General features: G+C 42.7%; 1 protein-coding gene across 1 annotated transcript in view; it reads left to right on the top strand.

Moving 5' to 3' along the window:
• The window catches only part of cds1 (CDP-diacylglycerol synthase (phosphatidate cytidylyltransferase) 1), a 200,969-nt gene that overhangs the window by 161,777 nt on the left and 20,087 nt on the right, over nucleotides 1–19,105 (top strand). The window contains exons 9-12 of the mRNA XM_070871063.1: nucleotides 7,942–8,010; nucleotides 12,356–12,508; nucleotides 14,281–14,400; nucleotides 16,394–16,497. Coding sequence (XP_070727164.1) covers nucleotides 7,942–8,010; nucleotides 12,356–12,508; nucleotides 14,281–14,400; nucleotides 16,394–16,497 — 446 coding nt within the window. The remainder of the gene's footprint in view (nucleotides 1–7,941; nucleotides 8,011–12,355; nucleotides 12,509–14,280; nucleotides 14,401–16,393; nucleotides 16,498–19,105) is intronic.

The following is a 19,105-nucleotide window of genomic DNA, read 5'->3' as shown; positions in this document are numbered from 1 at the left end:
GAGGACAAAGGGTTTAATTAGGAGGGGGAAAATAGAGTATGAGAGTAAACTTGCAGGGAACATAAAAACAGACTGCAAAAGCTTCTTTATATATATATATATATATATATATATATGTGAAGAGAAAAAGATTAGTGAAGACAAATGTAGGTCCCTTGCAGTCAGAATCAGGTGAATGTATAATGGGGAACAAAGAAATGTAATATCTCCAAGTTTGCAAATTACACTAAGCTGGGTGGCAGTGTGAGCTGTGAAGAGGATGTTAAGAGGCTGCAGGGTGACTTGGACAGGTTAGGTGAGTGGGCAAATGCATGGCAGATGCAGTATAATGTAGATAAATGTGAGGTTATCCACTTTGATGGCAAAAACAGGAAGGCAGAATATTATCTGAATGGTGGCAGATTAGGAAAAGGGGAAGTGCAATGAGACCTGAGTGTCATGGTACATCAGTCATTGAAAGTTGGCATGCAGGTACATAAGGCGGTGAAGAAGGCAAATGGCATGTTGGCCTTCATAGCGAGAGGATTTGAGTATAGGAGCAGGGAGGTCTTACTGCAGTTGTACAGGTGAGGCCACACCTTGAATATTGTGTACAGTTTTGGGCTCCTAATCTGAGGAAGGACATTCTTGCTATTGAGGGGGTGCAGCGAAGGTTCACAAGACTGATTCCCGAGATGGCAGGACTGACATTTGAAGAAAGACTGGATCGACTAGGCTTATATTCACTGGAATTTAGAAGAATGAGAGGGGATCTCATAGAAACATATAAAATTCTGATGGGATTGGACAGGTTAGATGCAGGAAGAATGTTCCCGATGTTGGGGAAGTCCAGAACCAGGGGTCACAGTCTTAGGATAAGGGGTAAGCCATTTAGGACCAATATGAGGAGAAACTTCTTCACTCAGAGAATTGTGAACCTGTGGAATTCTCTACCACAGAAAGTTGTTGAGGCCAGTTTGTTAGATATATTCAAAAGGGAGTTAGATGTGGCCCTTATGGCTAAGGGGATCAAGGGGTATGGAGAGAAAGCAGGAATGGGGTACTGAAGTTGCATGATCAGCCATGGTCATATTGAATGGTGGTGCAGGCTCGAAGGGCCGAATGGCCTATTCCTGCACCTATTTTCTATGTTTCAGCATCCTAGGATGCATCCCATCGGTCTTGGTGTTTTATCAACTTCAAGTACAGACAGCCTTTATAGTACCTCCTCTTTATCAATTTTTACCTCATCCAGTATCTCCACTTCCTCCTCTTTCACTATAACTTTAGCCGCATTTTCTTCCTTGGTGAAGACAGATACAAAGTATTCATTTAGTACATCAGCCATGCCCCCTGCCTCTATGCATTGGTCTCCTTTTTGGTCCCTAATGGGCCCCATCCCTCCTCTTACTATCCGTTTACTATTTATATGCCTATGGAAGACTTTTGAATTCCCTTTTATATTAACTGCCAATCCATTCTCATACTCTCTTTGCTCCTCTTATTTTCTTTCTCCTCTCTGAACTTTCTGTATTCAGCCTGATTCTCAGTTGTATTTTCAACCTGACGTCTGTCAGACACTCTCTTTCTGCTTCACCTCACTCTCTACCTCTTTCATCATCCAGGGAGCTCTGGCTTTAAGTGCCCTACCGTTTCCCCCCGTAGGAATGTACCTCAACTTTACCCGAACCATCTCTTTAAAGGCAGTCCATTGTTCGATTACAGTTTTGCCTGGCAATCTTTGATTCCAATTTGCCTGGGCCAGATCCGTTCTCAACCCATGGAAATTTGCCTTCCTCCAATTAAGTATTTTTACTCCAGATTGCTCCCTGTCCTTTCCCATTGATAATCTAAACCTTACGGATACTATGATCACTGTTCCCTAAATGTTCCCCTACTGACACTTGCTCCACTTTACCCACCAGATCCAGCAATGCTTCCTTCTTCGTTGGGCCAGAAACATACTGATCAAGAAAGTTCTCTTGAACACACTTCAGAAATTCTTCCCCCTCTCTGCCCTTTACACTATAATTATCCCAGTCTATATTGTTCCCTCCAGGACATCCTCTCTCCAAGCACTGTAACATTTTCCTTAACCAACACTGCCACCACAGAAATGCCTTTCTGTTTCCCCTATCAAATCCCGTACCACTATTGCTTTCCCTAACTTCCTCCTCCCCCTCTTTACAGCTGAGCCACCCATGGTACCGTGGACTTGGCTCTGGCAGTATTCCTCAGAGGAACCTTCGCCCTCAGCAGTATTCAGTACTGAATGCTGGTTGGAGAGTAAGAGGTTGTAGGGGATTCAATAATTAGGAGGACAGATAGCATCTTTTATGAGCAAGGTCGAGATTCCCACATGGTATGTTGCCTACCTGGTGCCAGGGTGAGGCACATCTCGAACTGGTTTGAAGGGGAGGAGGAGGGTCCAGTGGTTGTGGTCAATGTTGGGACGAACAACAGGGAAGAGTAGGCAAAGAGCTCCTTTTGGGGAGTACCAGGAACGAGGAGCTAAGTTAAAGAACAGGACCTCAAAGGTTATAATCTCTGGATTATTACCTGAGCCACGTGCAAATTGGTGTAGGGATAAGCAGATTAGGGAGGTGAACACGTAGCTGAAGGAGTGATGTGGGAAAGAGGGGTTCCATTTCATGGGGCACTGGCGCCAGTATTGGGACAGGCTCCACCTGAACGGAAAAATAGGGCGGTCACAAGGACTTCTAGTAAATGCTGGAGGGACGGCTCAGGTGGGAAATGTAGTATAAATAGTTCAAAAACAAACGAAAAGGAAGAGAGTAGAATAACAGTCAGAAATTGTGCTTTAGGCACTACACATAAAGGGAAAACTAAAAGATGTAAAGTGATTAAACCAGGAGAGGGAAATAAAAAACATTGGAGCTGAAAGACAGGTTAGGGTATGTGGCCCAAATAAGTGTTCATTATACAAACACGCAGAGAATAAGGAATAAATTGAATGAACTGCAGGCACAAATTCAATTTGGAGGGTATGACATGGTAGCTGTTACTGAGACATGGCTGCAAGATGGCCAGGACTGGGAACTAAATATGCCAGGTTATGTCTACAGGAAGGATAGGGAATATGATAGTGGGGTAGGAGTAGCCTTGGTGATTAAGATGAAATCACTCCAATGATGAGAGAGGATATGATAAGAGGTTATCAGGCAATAAAGACTTTATGGGTAGAATTAAGACATAGGAAAGGATTTAAGACTGTAGTGGGAGTTGTGTATAGGGCCACTGGTAGCAGCTGTGTAGTGCTAGATTATATAAATGCAGAGATTAGTCAAGCATGTAGCAAAGGCAGAGTGGTTTTCGTGGGGGATTTTAACTTTCATATAGATTGGGATAAGCAGATTAGCACATGTCAGAAAAGTAGTGAACTTCTTGAGTGTGTCTGGAATAGTTTTCTGCAACAATATATCCCAGCACCAACAAGGGGACGTGTCTTATTAGATTTCGTAATGAGCCAGATTTAGTTAACAGGCTAATGGTGCATGAACATTTATCTAATAGTAATCATAACATGCTAGAGTTCAATATAGTGTTTGCAAGGGAGAAATGCGAAACAGTTACTAAGATTCTAGATTTAGGCAAGGCTGACTTCAATGCGATGAAACAGAGACTGTCCCCAGTAAACTGGGCAAATCTATTAATGGGCAAAACAGTAGATCACCAGCGGGAGGTGTTCAACAAATAATGTAATGTGATACAGAACAGAGTTTATATCCCTAAGGAGCAAGAGCTCAACTTGCCAAAGAAAAAGCAGCCATGGACAACTAAAGAGGTAAAAGACAACATAAAATTAAAAGAAAAAGCATACAGAAATGCAAATAATAGCACACATCCTGGTGAATGGGAAAGATACAAAGAACAGCAAAGGGTGACAAAACAGATAGTAAGAGTTACAAAAGGGAGTATGAAAAGAAACTTGCAATGGATATCAAAATCAACACATTTTTTACAATTTTATTGGGAAAAAGAGGGTGGTCAGGTGCAATGTTAGTCCTTGAAAACTGATAACAGTGATATTGTCTGATAAGGAAATGGCGGGCATGTTGAGTAATTACTTTGCGTCAGTATTTACAGTAGAGAAGAGCATGCCGGAAATCCCAAGAAAACTAACATTGAATCAGGGACAGGGACTCAACAACATTAACATAAACAAAATAACAGTAATGAAGAAAATATGACACTAAAGAGTGATAAATCCCCAGGACTAGATAGTTTCCATCACAGGGTTTTAAAGCAAGTAGATGAGCACATTTCAGGTGCCTTAACTATAATTTTCCAAAGTTATCTCAATCCAGGAGCCACTCCTTTAGATTGGAAAAATTGTGCATGTCACTCGGCTATTTAAGAGTGGTGAGAGAGGGAAACCAGGGAATTATAGACCAATTGGCCTAAGAGCTGTTGTAAGCAAATTACTAGAGTCTATAATTCAGGATAGGTGAACACCTTGAAAATTTTCAGCTGATCAGAGGGAGCCAGCATGGATTAGTAAAAGGTAGGTTATTGCCTGACGAACCATATTATATTTTTTGAAGAGATGACTAAGTGGTGGACAGTAGTGTATGGATGTTATTTATATGGACTTCCAGAAGGCATTTGATAAAGTCCATGGAATTGAAGGAAAATTATTGACCTGGTTAGGAAATTGGCTGACCGGCAGGAGAGAGGCAGAGAGAGTAGGGATAATGGTCAGGTACTCTAATTGGCAGGATGCGACTATTGATGTCCCGCATGGATCTGTGTTGGGGCTTGAACTATTCACCATATTTATTAACAACTTGGATGATGGGATAGAACGTCACATATCCAAATTTGCCAATGAAGCAAAGTTAGGCAGCATTGTAGGTAGTGTAGATGAAAGCATAAAATTACAAAGTGACGTTGATAGATTAAATGAATGGGAAAAACTGTAGAAAATGGATATCCGTGTAGGCAAATGTGAGGTCATCAACTTTGAACCTAAAAAGGATGGAACATGGTACTTTCTAAATGGTTAAAAGCTAAAGAGACTTGGGGGTCCAGGTACATAGATCATTAAAATGTCATATGAACAGGTACACAAAATAATCAAAAAGGCTAATGAAATGCTGGCCTTCATATCTAGAATACAAGGGGGTAGAAGTTATGCAGCAGCTATACAAAACCCTGGTTAGACCACACCTGGAGTACTGTGAGCAGTTCTGGGCACACACCTTAAGAAGGATATATTGGCCTTGGAGGGACCAGAATGATACCTGGACTCCAGCGGTTAAATTACAAGGAGAGATTACACAAATTAGGGTTGTATTCCTGGAATTTAGAAGGTTAAGGGGTGATTTGATCGAAGTTTTCAAGATATTAAGGGGAACAGATAGGATAGATGGAGAGAAACTTTCTGCTGGTTGGACAGTCTAGGACTAGAGGGGCACAGTCTAAAAATTAGAGCCAGACCTTTCAGGAGTGAAATTAGGAAACCCGTCTACACGCAAAGGGTGGTAGAAGTTTGGAATTCTGTTCTGCAAACAGCAATTGATGCTAGGTCAATTGTTAATCTTAAATCTAAGATTGATAGCTTTTTATTAACCAATGGTATTAAGGGATATGGGGCATAGGCGGGTATGTGGAGTTGGGTTGCAGATCGCATTGAATGGCGGAACAGGCTCAAGGGGCTAAATGGCCTACTCCTGTTCCTATGAGTATCCGGTTTAGCTCACAACAGAATACTAGTTTTAACTTTCACCCAGGTTATGCGTTGTTCAAGTAGATATGAGTCAACTCCCATAAATGTAAGGCATTTATAGGCACGCCTGATGCTGTTGAACCCAAAAAAGTATACCATACCCAAATTTGTAATAATGTTATATAGAGGTTTAACTCTTCTCCAAGTTTTGCTATGTTGAGGCTCTCTATGAGCCATGAGTAAACCTTCTAAGAAATGCTCCTCTCAGTGAATTTATTCAGTGAGTAGCTGAACCGTGCAGATCAAGAACATCCTAGGTTTGATCCCTTATTGGTGTTGAGTTGGCTGATTTTGGCCAGGGTAGTAGTGTCATTGCTACATTTCACCTCCATAGTCACGTTTTGAGAACGGAAATATACAATGATGTATGTTAGAAGAGTTTTTATGTGGACAAGGTAGGTTCATGTCTCTCATTGTCAAATAATTTGCTGATACTCATTACCAAGCCTGACGCGGGAATAATAGTCACTGGAGGTACTGAAATGTGTTGGTGGAACCATTGATGTCTTCAGGAGCATGGAGAGAAATTGCACGCATTAATTGGCAACACCTAAAGCTCTGATTGGGCCCCCTTGATGACAAATCCTGTTTGCTGATTGGTCGCCTTGGAGGATAGGACACACCCAAGCAAAGTGTATTTCGAGTCATTCTGACTGCTGACTCTAGACAGAACAGAGCTCACTTGGAACAGACAGGGCTCATTTTCACGAGTTAAGACCTTCTCCCACCCTGCCAAAGAAGTTCCTACCCCCACTCCCAAGTTCATGACCACCTCCCCCTAACCCAAGTTTCTGACCCCCTTCCTCCTCCCCCCCCGCCCCAAGTTCTGACATTCCCCCTCCGTCCCAGCCCAAGTGCCTGACATTGTCCCCCCGCCCAAGTTCCTGACCTCCTTCCCCACTCCCCCGCCCAAGTTCCTGACCTCCCCTCCCCCAACCCCCCTCAAGTTCCTGACCTTCCCCTCACCACCACCCCCCACACCCAAGATCCTGACCTCCTACCCCCATCGCCCCTCCTTCCCATGGATTCATGACCACCTCCTTACCCCTCCTAAACAAGTTCCTGACCCTTCCACATAACCCCCACCCCCTGGCCATAGATAGGGCATTGTGTGTGGGTCACAGATTATTAACAGGTTTATTGGGTATAATGTCATGACTTCTGGATTTCGTCCAGCTTTACCATCTGGATCACGTTCTCGCTCTCAACACCCCTCCCCCCCCCGCCCTCCTTTAGACCTGGATCATGTTCTTCCGCCATCCCCACTGTTCTCTCTGTACTCTTTACCGCCCCACTGAGTTCCAGACCTCGTCTCTTCTCACCTACCCCCCCTTTTCCAATCCCCCCTCTCTCCCTCGATCCCTTCCCCCTCTCTCCCTCGATCCCTTCCCCCTCGATCCCTTCCCCTCGATCCCTCCCTCTCTCTCCTTCGATCCCTCCCTCCGATCCCCCCCCTCTCTCCCTCCGATCCCCCCTCTCTCCCTCCGATTTCTCTCCCCCCCCCTCTCTCCCTCTCTCTCTCTCTCTCTCTCTGAGCCTCCCTCCCTACCAATCCAAACTTCTCATAGGCCTTGTCCCACGGAGCTGAACAAAGCCCAGCCCCATGCTGCACTGCAGCCGCGACTGGGGTACTGCGCATGCGCGGCCAGACCTCGGTGCCAGCATGCATGGGCAGAAGGGGATGGGGTGCGCATGCGCGAAAACGGGTGGGTCTGGAAGGACACGAAAATGTTCATTCAGATAATCACTTTGCGGTAGAAATTTGGTGAGGAACAAAAATCATATTACTAGCAGTTTATTGCATGAAATTTAATAATCACAGTAGCCAATTGGGAGCATTTAAAAAAATCTTGATCGCAGAACAAAACATTCATACTACTCACATGATTTGATGATGAATAAATTATCATTTGCGATTAAGATAGGTTCAGGAATTTAAAACTCCATTCCCAGTCTCCGATTTCTCAAGATGACAGCCAATTACAAATGGGCAATGACAGCATACATGAAATATTGGGGATTATTAAAAATTTGCATACTGTTGTAATTTTCATTAATACTCAGTTGGGTGTTACTGAACTGAAAGGAACAGTGAATGGTAAACAAGAAATGCTGGAAGCGAGAGCAGAAATTGAATGCTATGTAGGCACTTTAAATGAAATGATACATTTGTAGCAGGTGGCCTAACATGTTTAACTTGTACTCTTTTACAGTTGTCTCCAAAGAAGACCTGGGAAGGTTTCATTGGTGGCTTCTTTGCAACTGTTGTGTTTGGTTTTCTGGTATGTTGATTGCATTTATTTAATTTCTTGTAACAAGTGAGAGATGGGCGATACACCTTATTACTATCAGCTAGTCTGTCCATGAACACTGGCTTGTTACCTCACTAAATCTAAAAATTCTTTATTGATGGATATGTGACATACCAGCATTCTGTCACATGCTTGATCACTAAGTGGGAAGACCATTGAGGTGCGTGTGTGAATCCCCACGTGGTCAATTTTTGATCTTGCCTAGTTTATCAGGAACCATGAGGAAAAGCCCAGCCAGGTTACTCAAGTGCACCACCTGGCAGCTTTGCATAGCTGCTTTGGCAGAGGCTTGATCGCCAAATTTTTATCCATCTTTTCAGCTGAGCAATAGTGTGGATCACTCTCGATACTTGTTTTTCCTTAACTGTGTTAGAAATAGCCAAGTTTGAGGCTATCTCTGGTCACTTTAATACTCAGAATCGACTGTATACCAATCTGGTAGGTATATTGTGTTTAATCAGAGTTTAAGATGGAATATAGCACATTAGTTATATAGCAAAAACATACGGCCGTAACAGATAGTTGATACCGATCCCGATCGGACAAACCGCTGGCGCATGTGAGCAGTTCTATGGCTTGCAGTCGTCTCTTTGTCTAGAGCTTCCTTTGGTAAAACATGGGATCACTCGAAGAGTGTTCGACCAGCCCAACTTCTATTTCTCTCTCCCCTCACACCGTTTGTGTTGAAAAGATCTCTAAGTGTTACTTTTATTCTCTCTTTTTAGGGCTGGGCCTGACCTAGGATATTGACAAGACCTTTTGACCTATAGAGGTTCCCCAAAAAACTCAATATCCAATAAGACTTCAAGTTCTCTGTCTTGATTCTCGAAACAAAGCCCACCCTAAATTACCTTGGCCACATATCTTTCCTGTTTGTGCTTCCAGAGTTTATCTCTTTTGTCCCTAATCTCTTCTTTGATCCCATGAGGCCAAACCAGAAAACTGCTCCTTCAGAGTCGTTATCTTCTTTACGACGTAGCAAATGTGTATGTTAGCTCTCTCCACTTCCATCCATTCTCAGTCTTTCTATACATATTGGCTTAAAGATACATAAACAAAGCTGAAGTCTTAACTTGATAACAACAGATAATGGTTGTCATTGTGCAGAATGCTATAATATCTCAGCAGGGTACCAAAACATTAGCATTTCTAAGCATCTAATACCATTCTGAGGAGACACTTCATCTCCAGTTCAAAACAACGATTTAAATACAGTATCCTTCATGTCAATTTTATACATTTTGTACCCCTGATTTCAAACAACTGTAGGCTGCATGGTTTAAAAACAAAATTGTAGAGGAATCCCAATTGTTCTTTGGTAGTTTCTTTTTTAAAATTCGTTCTGGGATGAGGATGTCGCTGGCAAGGCCAGCATTTATTGCCCATCCCTAATCGCCCTTGAGAAGGTGGTGGTGAGCCGCTACTTTGAACCGCTGCGGTCTGTGTGGTGAAGGCATTCCCACAGTGCTGTTAGAGAGGGAGTTCCAGGATTTTGACCATTTAAATGGAATTAATGCTGACTCAAACGTGCATTAACATACTACAACTGGATATTGAGATGGCTGTACTAGATTAGAGGAATTTGTATTTATGCAGCCACCTTTGAAGTTCAGTGATTTCCTCAATCTATATGATCCAAGCCTTGGTCCCATTAAATAATATTTTCTTTTTTCCATTGGCTATGTGATCATAGGATGGTTTTCTCGACCAATATATCGAGGAACCAACTAGGGGGGAGGCCATCTTAGACTGGGTGTTGTGTAATGAGAGAGGATTAATTAGCAATCTCGTTGTGCAAGGCTCTTTGGGGAACAGTGACCATAATATGATAGAATTCTACATTAGGATGGAGAATGAAACAGTTAATTCAGAGACCATGATCCAGAACTTAAAGAAGGGTAACTTTGAAGGTATGAGGCGTGAATTGGCTAGGATAGATTGGCGAATGATACTTCAGGGGTTGACTGTGGATGGGCAATGGCAGACATTTAGAGACCGCATGGATGAACTACAATAATTGTACATCCCTGGCGTAAAAATAAAAAAGAGAAGGTGGCTATCAAGGAAAATCAGGGATAGTATTAAAGCCAAGGAAGTGGCATACAAATTGGCCAGAAATAGCAGCGAACCCGTGGACTGGGAGAAATTTAGAACTCAGCAGAGGAGGACAAATGGTTTGATTAGGGCAGGAAAAATAGAGTACGAGAGGAAGCTTGCAAGGAACATTAAGACGGACTGCAAAAGCTTCTATAGATATGTAAAGAGAAAAAGGTTAGTAAAGACAAACATAGGTCCCCTGCAGTCAGAATCAGGGGAAGTCATAACGGGGAACAAAGAAATGGCAGACCAATTGAACAAGTACTTTGGTTCGGTATTCACGAAGGAGGACACAAACAACCTTCCAGATATAAAAGGGGTCGGGGGGTCTAGTAAGAAGAATGAACTGAGGGAAATCCTTATTAGTCGGGAAATTGTGTTGGGGAAATTGATGGGAATGAAGGCCGATAAATCCCATGGGCCTGATGGTCTGCATCCCAGAGTACTTAAGGAGGTGGCCTTGGAAATAGCAGATGCATTAACAGTCATTTTCCAACATTCCATAGACTCTTTATCAGTTCCTATGAAGTGGAGGGTAGCCAATGCAACCCCACTTTTTAAAAAAGGAGGGAAAGAGAAAACAAGGAATTATAGACCGGTCAGCCTGACATCAGTACTAGGTAAAATGATGGAATCAATTATTAAGGATGTCATAGCAGCGCATTTGGAAAGAGATGACATGATAGGTCCAAGTCAGCATGGATTTGTGAAAGGGAAATCATGCTTGATAAAACTTCTGGAATTTTTTGAGGATGTTTCCAGTAGAGTGGACAAGGGAGAACCAGTTGATGTGGTATATTTGGACTTTCAGAAGGCCTTTGACAAGGTCCCACACAAGAGATTAATGTGCAAAGTTAAAGCACATGGAATTGGGGGTAGTGTACTGATGTGGATTGAGAACTGGTTGGCAGACAGGAAGCAAAGAGTAGGAATAAATGGGTACTTTTGAGAATGGCAGGCAGTGACTAGTGGGGTACCGCAAGGTTCTGTGATGGGGCCCCAGCTCTTGACATTAATGATTTGGATGATGAAATTGAGTGTAATATCTCCAAGTTTGCAGATGACACTAAACTGGGTGGCGGTGTGATCTGTGAGGAGGACGCTAAGAGGCTGCAGGGTGATTTGGACAGGTTGGGCGAGTGGGCAAATACATGGCAGATGCAGTATAATGTGGATAAATGTGAGGTTATCCACTTTGGGGGCAAAAACACGAAGGCAGAATATTATCTGAATGGCGGCAGATTAGGAAAAGGGGAGGTGCAGCGAGACCCGGGTGTCATGATTCATCAGTCATTGAAGGTTGGCTTGCAGGTACAGCAGGCGGTGAAGAAGGCAAATGGTATGTTGGCCTTCATAGCAAGGGGATTTGATTATAGGAGCAGGGAAGTCTTACTGCAGTTGTACAGGGCCTTGGTGAGGCCCTACCTGGAATATTGTGTTCAGTTTTGGTCTCCTAATCTGAGGAAGGACGTTCTTGCTATTGAGGGAGTGCAGCGGAGGTTCACCAGACTGATTCCTGGGATGGCAGGACTGACATATGAGGAGAGACTGGATTGACTGGGCTTGTATTCACTGGAGTTTAGAAGGATGAGAGGGGATCTCATAGAAACATATAAAATTCTGACGGAACTGGACAGGTTAGATGCAGGAAGAATGTTCCCGATGTTGGGGAAGTCCAGAACCAGGGGACATAGTCTTAGGATAAGGGGTAAGCCATTTACGACTGAGATGAGGAGGAACTTCTTCACTCAGAGAGTTGTTAACCTATGGAATTCCCTACCGCAGAGAGTTGTTGATGCCAGTTCATTGGATATATTCAAGAGGGAGTTAGATATGGCCCTTGCGGCTAAAGGGATCAAGGGGTATGGAGAGAAAGCAGGAACGGGGTACTGAAGGAATGATCAGCCATGATCTTATTGAATGGCGGTGCAGGCTCGAAGGGCCGAATGGCCTACTACTGCACCTATTTTCTATGTTTCTATATCATGATTATTTCAGGGATAGTTTGATTTTCCCATGTTGAATCTTTAAAGATAATTCTAAAGGGAAAACTTTCACAAATCTGTGTATTAAAACAATCATGAGTCTATATTTGAATTATGTGCACATGATTTTGAGAAGAAAAGCAATTTTAATGGACTTTTTAAAGAGTAATTATTTTTATGAAAAATATTTGGATCCGTTTTTTTTTAATTGATTCTCATTTATCTTTTTCTAGTTTGCCTATGCATTGTCAAGCTACAATTACTTTGTTTGTCCAGTGGATTACAGCAGTGAAACCAACAGCTTTATTGTTGACTGTGAACCTTCACTCCTGTTCCATCTGCAGGAATATACACTTCCATCTCTACTGCAATCTGTCCTTGGATGGGTGAGGAGTGTTTTTTTAAGTTTACAAATGTTTCTAGCAACAACTTAAATTTATGTAGTGCTCTTCATAAAAAAATAATGCCTAAGTGTTTTGTAAGGAGGAGATGTGAATACTGCGCATTAAAGAAAGAATTGAAGAGGAAATCAAGGGCACAATTAAAACAGCAGTGAGCAAGGTTGTAAGTGCGCAATATTTGAAAGATGGTCAAAGCTGATCTTAGCTACAAATCATATGTGGATAAAAAGCTAATCTCAGGGTGAAACAGATCATCAAGCTTTTGCTACTATTGAATTTATCCTGACCATGCAGTCTGTGAGTTTGATGGCATGGAGCCCAGAGGCACGTAGTATGCAGGAACCAAACAGGATAATTTTGTTTTGTTGACCTTGAGCTGGAAGAAATTTTGACTTATCCAAGGTTTGATGTTGAAAAGCCAGTCGACTATCACAGCAATAGCTTTGCATTCTTTTACTGCTGAGAGACAAAGTTGCATGTTGTCAGCACACAGTCAGCTTCCACATATATGCTAAGAGGTACCATGTCAATGATGAATAAGAAGGGATAAAGGATGATGCTCTGGAGTGCACTGAAAGTAACTGTATGGGCACAGGAGGAAGAGATATTTGAGGATATGTAGTCTTATATTGGAACAGATAGGTGTGAAACAATTAAGGAATAGTGTGCAGAGATGGACTATGGAGAAGAATGGAATAGTCGTTAATGTCAAAGGAGGTAAACCAGATGAGGAGAGATGGTGTGCTGATGGTCACAGTGAAAACTAACTAATAATCATTGAATCACGGTGTTTTGGATGGATCAGAAATCACATTGGATGAACTTTATCAGGGATGGCAGTGATATATTTATGGACTTTGGAGAGGATGAGTAGGTTAGACATGAGACGGCAGTTTTAGAAAATAAATGATGCAAGTGTGGGCTTTTTAATGAGATGGATGCTGGATTTCAATTGGGTGGGAACAGTGCCTGAAGAGGGAAAGGTCGACGGCATTGGCAAACATGGCTGGGAATTGGGAGCTAAGTAAGTAGGGAGTTGAGGAGATGAGCTTCAGAGTATGGGAGTGGGAGCTGAGTAGGGAGTACTAGGATTGATGTTGGGATTTTAGAAACAAAGTAGTCTGTATTTAATATTGGAGCTAAAAATGGAGGGCGCACGGAAGGACGGTCAGAAGGAGGCAGTTTGTGAAAGAGAGTTTGAGGTTGTTCAATGCTCTTGAGGAATGACCCCAGAGAAATAAGAAGATTTGACTGCAGAGGGTAAGTGTTGATATTATTTGAGGTGATCAAGCTAGTTCTAGCAATAGACATTCGGGCCAATCAGTTAATTTTTAGTACACAGTTAATTAAGGATGATATTGACACTAATGTCTGTTGCTGGCAAAAAGCTAGTAATAGAAACCAGATCTTTGGGGGGAATTTTTTTTAATAAAGTTTAACCTCATGGAAAACCCTATTCTTAACACGTTCCATGGAGCCTTAATTCCTATTATTTAGGTGAATAGTTTTACTACCTGTGCCATCTGCCTGTATAAATGGAATTAAAGTGACCCTGGAGATACAGCAGAATCCTGCTAAGCATACCCAGAAATCCAAGCCTATCGGCAAAAGTGCACTATGGCAGACCCCGTACACTCCAGTGTGACCTTGATAAATCCAGCAAAGGCAACCTGCCTGTTTGATCATTTTAAATCTGAGACCAACAAGTTCACATTTTGTTTTTCTAATTGCTTGTCCTGATTTTTTTCCCCACACAGAAAACAGTGCACCTATACCCATTCCAGATACACAGCATCGCTCTTTCCACATTTGCGTCCTTAATTGGGCCTTTTGGGGGCTTTTTCGCTAGTGGATTCAAACGAGCGTTCAAAATCAAAGTAAGTATCGCAATTGGATTAGTTGTATATTGTAGCTCTGCTATAATGCACATTATTTTAAGACTAATAATTTTAAAGGAGGAGCCGATTAAAGGATCAACTGTTCTAAGTTATGTGTACATGCATTCAAAGCATTACAAATGATCATTCTGCTTTGAAGATCACAGTAGTTCAGTTAAGCATTTGTGCATATTTTCCAACATTGAGAAGATATCTACAAAGTGCTATTGTCTAAAAGATACTTTTGTCTCATTTCAGCAATTCTTAGTGCAGCACCAGACTTTATAAGGTTATGTGGCTGTCAGCAGTAAAACCTTTCCTAATCAAAATTCTGTTTGTGTGGTGGGTGTCTAAAGTAGAATTAAGCCATATTTGTATTTGAGCTATGTAAGATTTTTTAGTTTTCTCTATGATTTTTAAGTTTGTGATTGACTCATGTTTAAAATTTTTTTTGGAAGTCTATATACTCTCAAAGTTAGGTTTATATATTAAATAATGACAGTGCCTTGGTCGTGGGGTGTGTTAATGTACCAATGAAGTGCTGAATTAAAACTATGAACCAGTTTCTCATGAATTTCCAGTAAGCTGGTTGCCATGATAGAAGAAGCTGAGTTAAAGCACAATGTTTCCCTGAAAGGAAAGCAAAAGAAACTTTGAGGTTAGTTTTTAAGCAGTATTGAAAGAATCTTGAGCAGCTATGCAGCTTCCTTCTGTCTTGATCTCAGCATGTTGCATGGCATGGGGATGGGGGTGGCGTTGGAGAGAGTTGGGAGCGATTAAAGAGAAGAGGAACCTGATGGGTACATTTAAAGAGATGTTTAAAAAGTTTGCATAGAATCTTAGTAAATGACTATATAGAAAGAAGTCGGGAGTAAAGAGTAGTTATTCACAGTAGTGGGTAGTGTTGTTCCACAAGGATCAGTGCTGGGACCACTGTTGTCCACAATTTACATTAACGATTTAGACTTTGGAATGAAAAACACAATTTCTAAATTTGCAGATGACACCAAATTGGGGAGGATAGTCAATACTGAGGAGGACTAACAAATTACAGGAAGACATTAATAAACTTGCAGAATGGGCAAATAATTGGCAAATGAAGTTCAACACAAGAATAGGAAGATCACTTATTACTTGGAGGGTGCGAGTCTAGATGGGGTAGAGGAACAAAGGGATCTCGGAGTACAAACACACAAATCACAAAGTTGCGCCACAAGGCCCTAAGAAAGCAAACCAAGCACTAGGGTTTATTTCTAGAGGTATAGATTTGAAAAGTCGAGAAGTTATGCTAAACCAGTATTAAACCTTGGTTAGTCCACACTTAAGAGTACTACAGTGGTCCCCATATTATTAAAAGGACAAAGAGGGCACTGGAGAGGGTGCAGAGAAGATTTACAAGGATGGTACCAGAAATGCGAGGGCATACATATCAGGAAAGGATGAACAAGGTAGGTCTCTTTTCTCTTGGAAAAAAGAAAGCCGAGGAGTGACCTAATTGAGGTCTTGAAAATTATGAAAGTTTTTGATAAAGTGGATACAAAGAGAATGTTTCCACTTGTGGGGCAGAGAATAAGTAGAGGCCATCAATATAAGATAGACATCAAGAAATCCAGTAGGGCATTGAGAAGAAAATTCTTTACCCAAAGAATGGTGAGAATGTGAAACTCGCTACCACAGGGAGTGGTTAAAGCAAATGGTACAGATGCATTTAAGGGGAGGCTAGATAAGCATATAAGGGAGAAGGGAATAGAGGGTTACGCTGATGGATTTAGATGAGGAAAGACAGGAGGAGGCTCGAATGGAGCATAAAAGCTGGCATGGACTGGTTGGGCCGAATGGCCTATTTCTGTGCCGTCTATCCTATGAAAAAAATGTAGTGAGGAAGATTTGGACTGTTGTGACAAATTTAACAACTTGTTAGAATGAAATATTAACATGTGTGGAATATTTATTATTTTCTGTCGGGTAAGTGTGACTGTTGTATTTTCATTAGGATTTTGCTGACACTATTCCAGGACATGGTGGGATTATGGACCGCTTTGATTGTCAATATCTGATGGCTACCTTTGTTCATGTTTACATTACTAGTTTTATCAGGTAAATCTGCTTTCTTTCCACTCTGTCGTATGTACAGTTTTCTACACTTACATAATGTGTTAAAGGTAATTGTTAAATATGGAAGAACTCCACAAGACTGAGTATTGTGAACCAAAACTGATGTGACCTTAGTCTCATTAATACAACTCCAGAGTACCTAAGCAGCAAGGCAGACAACCTTTTATACTCCCTTGCACGAAGTGTGCAGGTGACCCTTGGGCCTCCAACAGTTGCGCCCTCTGGTGGCAAGCCTTACACAGTTACAATGTTTACATACATAATATCACTCCCCACCCAAAGTCTTTGATACAAAATATTTACAAGTTGAGACGATCCGGGGCCCTACACACCCTGGTTGATCGTCTGAGTTCAAACTCTGGCATGGGTGAGTTGGTCGGACCATTGCTGCACTGCGGCGTGGCTGGTCTGACAGGACTGTTGGGAATGGTGGGTTTATCCTCTTGATTGACAGCGAGGTCGATTGCTGGTTGGGTGTGTGTTGGTGGATCGATGATGGTGATGTCCTCTTCAGGTTGTTCCTGGTTGTCAGTGAACCGCAGTTTGGTCTGATCCAAATGTTTTCTGCATGTTTGTCCATTCAGTAGTTTGACTATAAACACTCTATTCCCCTCCTTGGCCAAGACAGTGCCAGCAACCCATTTAGGACCATGACCGTAATTAAGGACAAACACAGAGTCGTTAACATCAATGTCACGCGATACAGCCGCGCGATCGTGATACATGTTTTGCCGGTGGCGCCGGGTTTCCACATGATCATTTAGATCCGGGTGGACTAGGGAGAGCCTGGTTTTGAGTGCTCTCTTCATTAATTCTGCAGGGGGAACGCTAGTGAGCGAGTGGGGTTGCGTCCGGTAGCTGAGCAAAACTCGAGATAAGAGGGTCTGCAAGGAACTTTCCTTCACGCGTTTCAAGCTCTGCTTGATAGTTTGGACTGTCCATTCCACTTGACCATTGGATGCGGGCTTAAACACGGCAGCCCTGACATGTTTAATGCCATTGCGGGTCATAAACTCATTGAATTCCGAACTGATGAAATACGGTCCATTGTCACTGACAAGGACGTCGAGCAAGCCATGGGTGGCGAACATAGCCCGGAGGCTTTCAATGGTGGCAGTGAATGTGCTGGATGACATGATTACGCATTCAATTCATTTAGAGTAAGCATCCACTACAACTAAAAACATCTTTCCGAGAAAGGGGCCAGCAAAATCTACGGTTTGGAGGGCCATGACCACAGACTCAATGGAGCCTCCCTTGATGCATTGCTCAGTCATGAGCACGTGTTGTACACGTGACTCTAAGTCCGAGTCAATGCCGGGCCACCAAACATGCGACCTGGCTATAGCCTTCATCATGACTATGCTATGGTGGGTATGTGTAGGTCGCGTGGAAACATTTCCCTGCCTTTTTTTGTCAAAACCATGCGATTACCCCATAAGAGACAATCCGACTGGATGGACATTTCATCTTTGCATCGATGAAACGGCTTAATTTCATCTTGCATTTCCCCGGAAACAGCCGACCAGCTCCCATTGAGGACGCAACTTTTTACAAGTGATAGCACATGATCCTGGCTGGTCCAGGTCCTGATCTGGCGAGCAGTGATGGGTGACCCCTCGCTCTCAAAAGCATCCATGACCAGAAGCAAGTCTGCGGACTGCGCCATTTCCACCCCGGTAGTGGGCAATGGTAGCCGACTGATGGCATCAGCACAGTTCTCCTTGCCTGTTCTGTGGCGGATAGCATAGTCATAGGCGGACAATGTTTGTGCCCATCTTTGGATGCGGGACGAAGCATTTGTGTTTATACCTTTGCTTTCTGAAAACAGCAAAATGAGCAGTTTGTGGTCGGTTTCAAGCTCAAACCGAAGTCTAAATAGGTATTGGTGCATTTTCTTAACCTCATATACACATGCTAATGCCTCTTTCTCGACCATACTGTAGGCTCTTTCAGCCTTAGACAGACCTCTAGATGCGTATGCAACGTGTTGAAGTTTACCCGATACATTGGTTTGCTGTAACACACAGTCGACCCTGTACGATGATGCATCACAAGCTAGCACTAATCGTTTACACGGGTCATACAGTACAAACAACTTATTAGAATAAAGTAGGTTTCTGGCCTTCTCAAAGGCTGTCTCTTGAGATTTACCCCAAACCCAGTCATCACCTTTACGTAGCAACATGTGCAACGGTTCCAGTAAAGTGCTTAACCCGGGTAGAAAGCTACCAATATCGTTGAGGAGTCCCAGGAACGAACGCAGCTCCGTCACATTCTGTGGTGTGGGTGCATTCTTGATGGCCTCTGTCTTTGAGTCCGTGGGTCTGATGCCGTCTGCTGCAATCTTTCTCCCCAAAAATTCGACCTCTGGTGCCAGGAAAACACACTTGAAGCGTTTCAGCCTGAGTCCCACTCTGTCTAGTCGACTTAGAACCTCTTCCAGTTGTGCAGGTGTTCGGTGGTGCCACAACCGGTGATCAGGATGTCGTCTTGAAACACAACGGTGCGCAGAACCAATTTCAGCAGACGCTCCATGTTCCTCTGGAAGATGGCAGTAGCTGAGCGAATCCCAAAAGGGCACCTGTGG

This window comes from Pristiophorus japonicus, chromosome 2, assembly GCF_044704955.1.
Source record: "Pristiophorus japonicus isolate sPriJap1 chromosome 2, sPriJap1.hap1, whole genome shotgun sequence".
NCBI classification, from domain to species: Eukaryota; Metazoa; Chordata; class Chondrichthyes; family Pristiophoridae; genus Pristiophorus; species Pristiophorus japonicus.
This window is presented reverse-complemented; position numbering and strand designations above follow the sequence as displayed.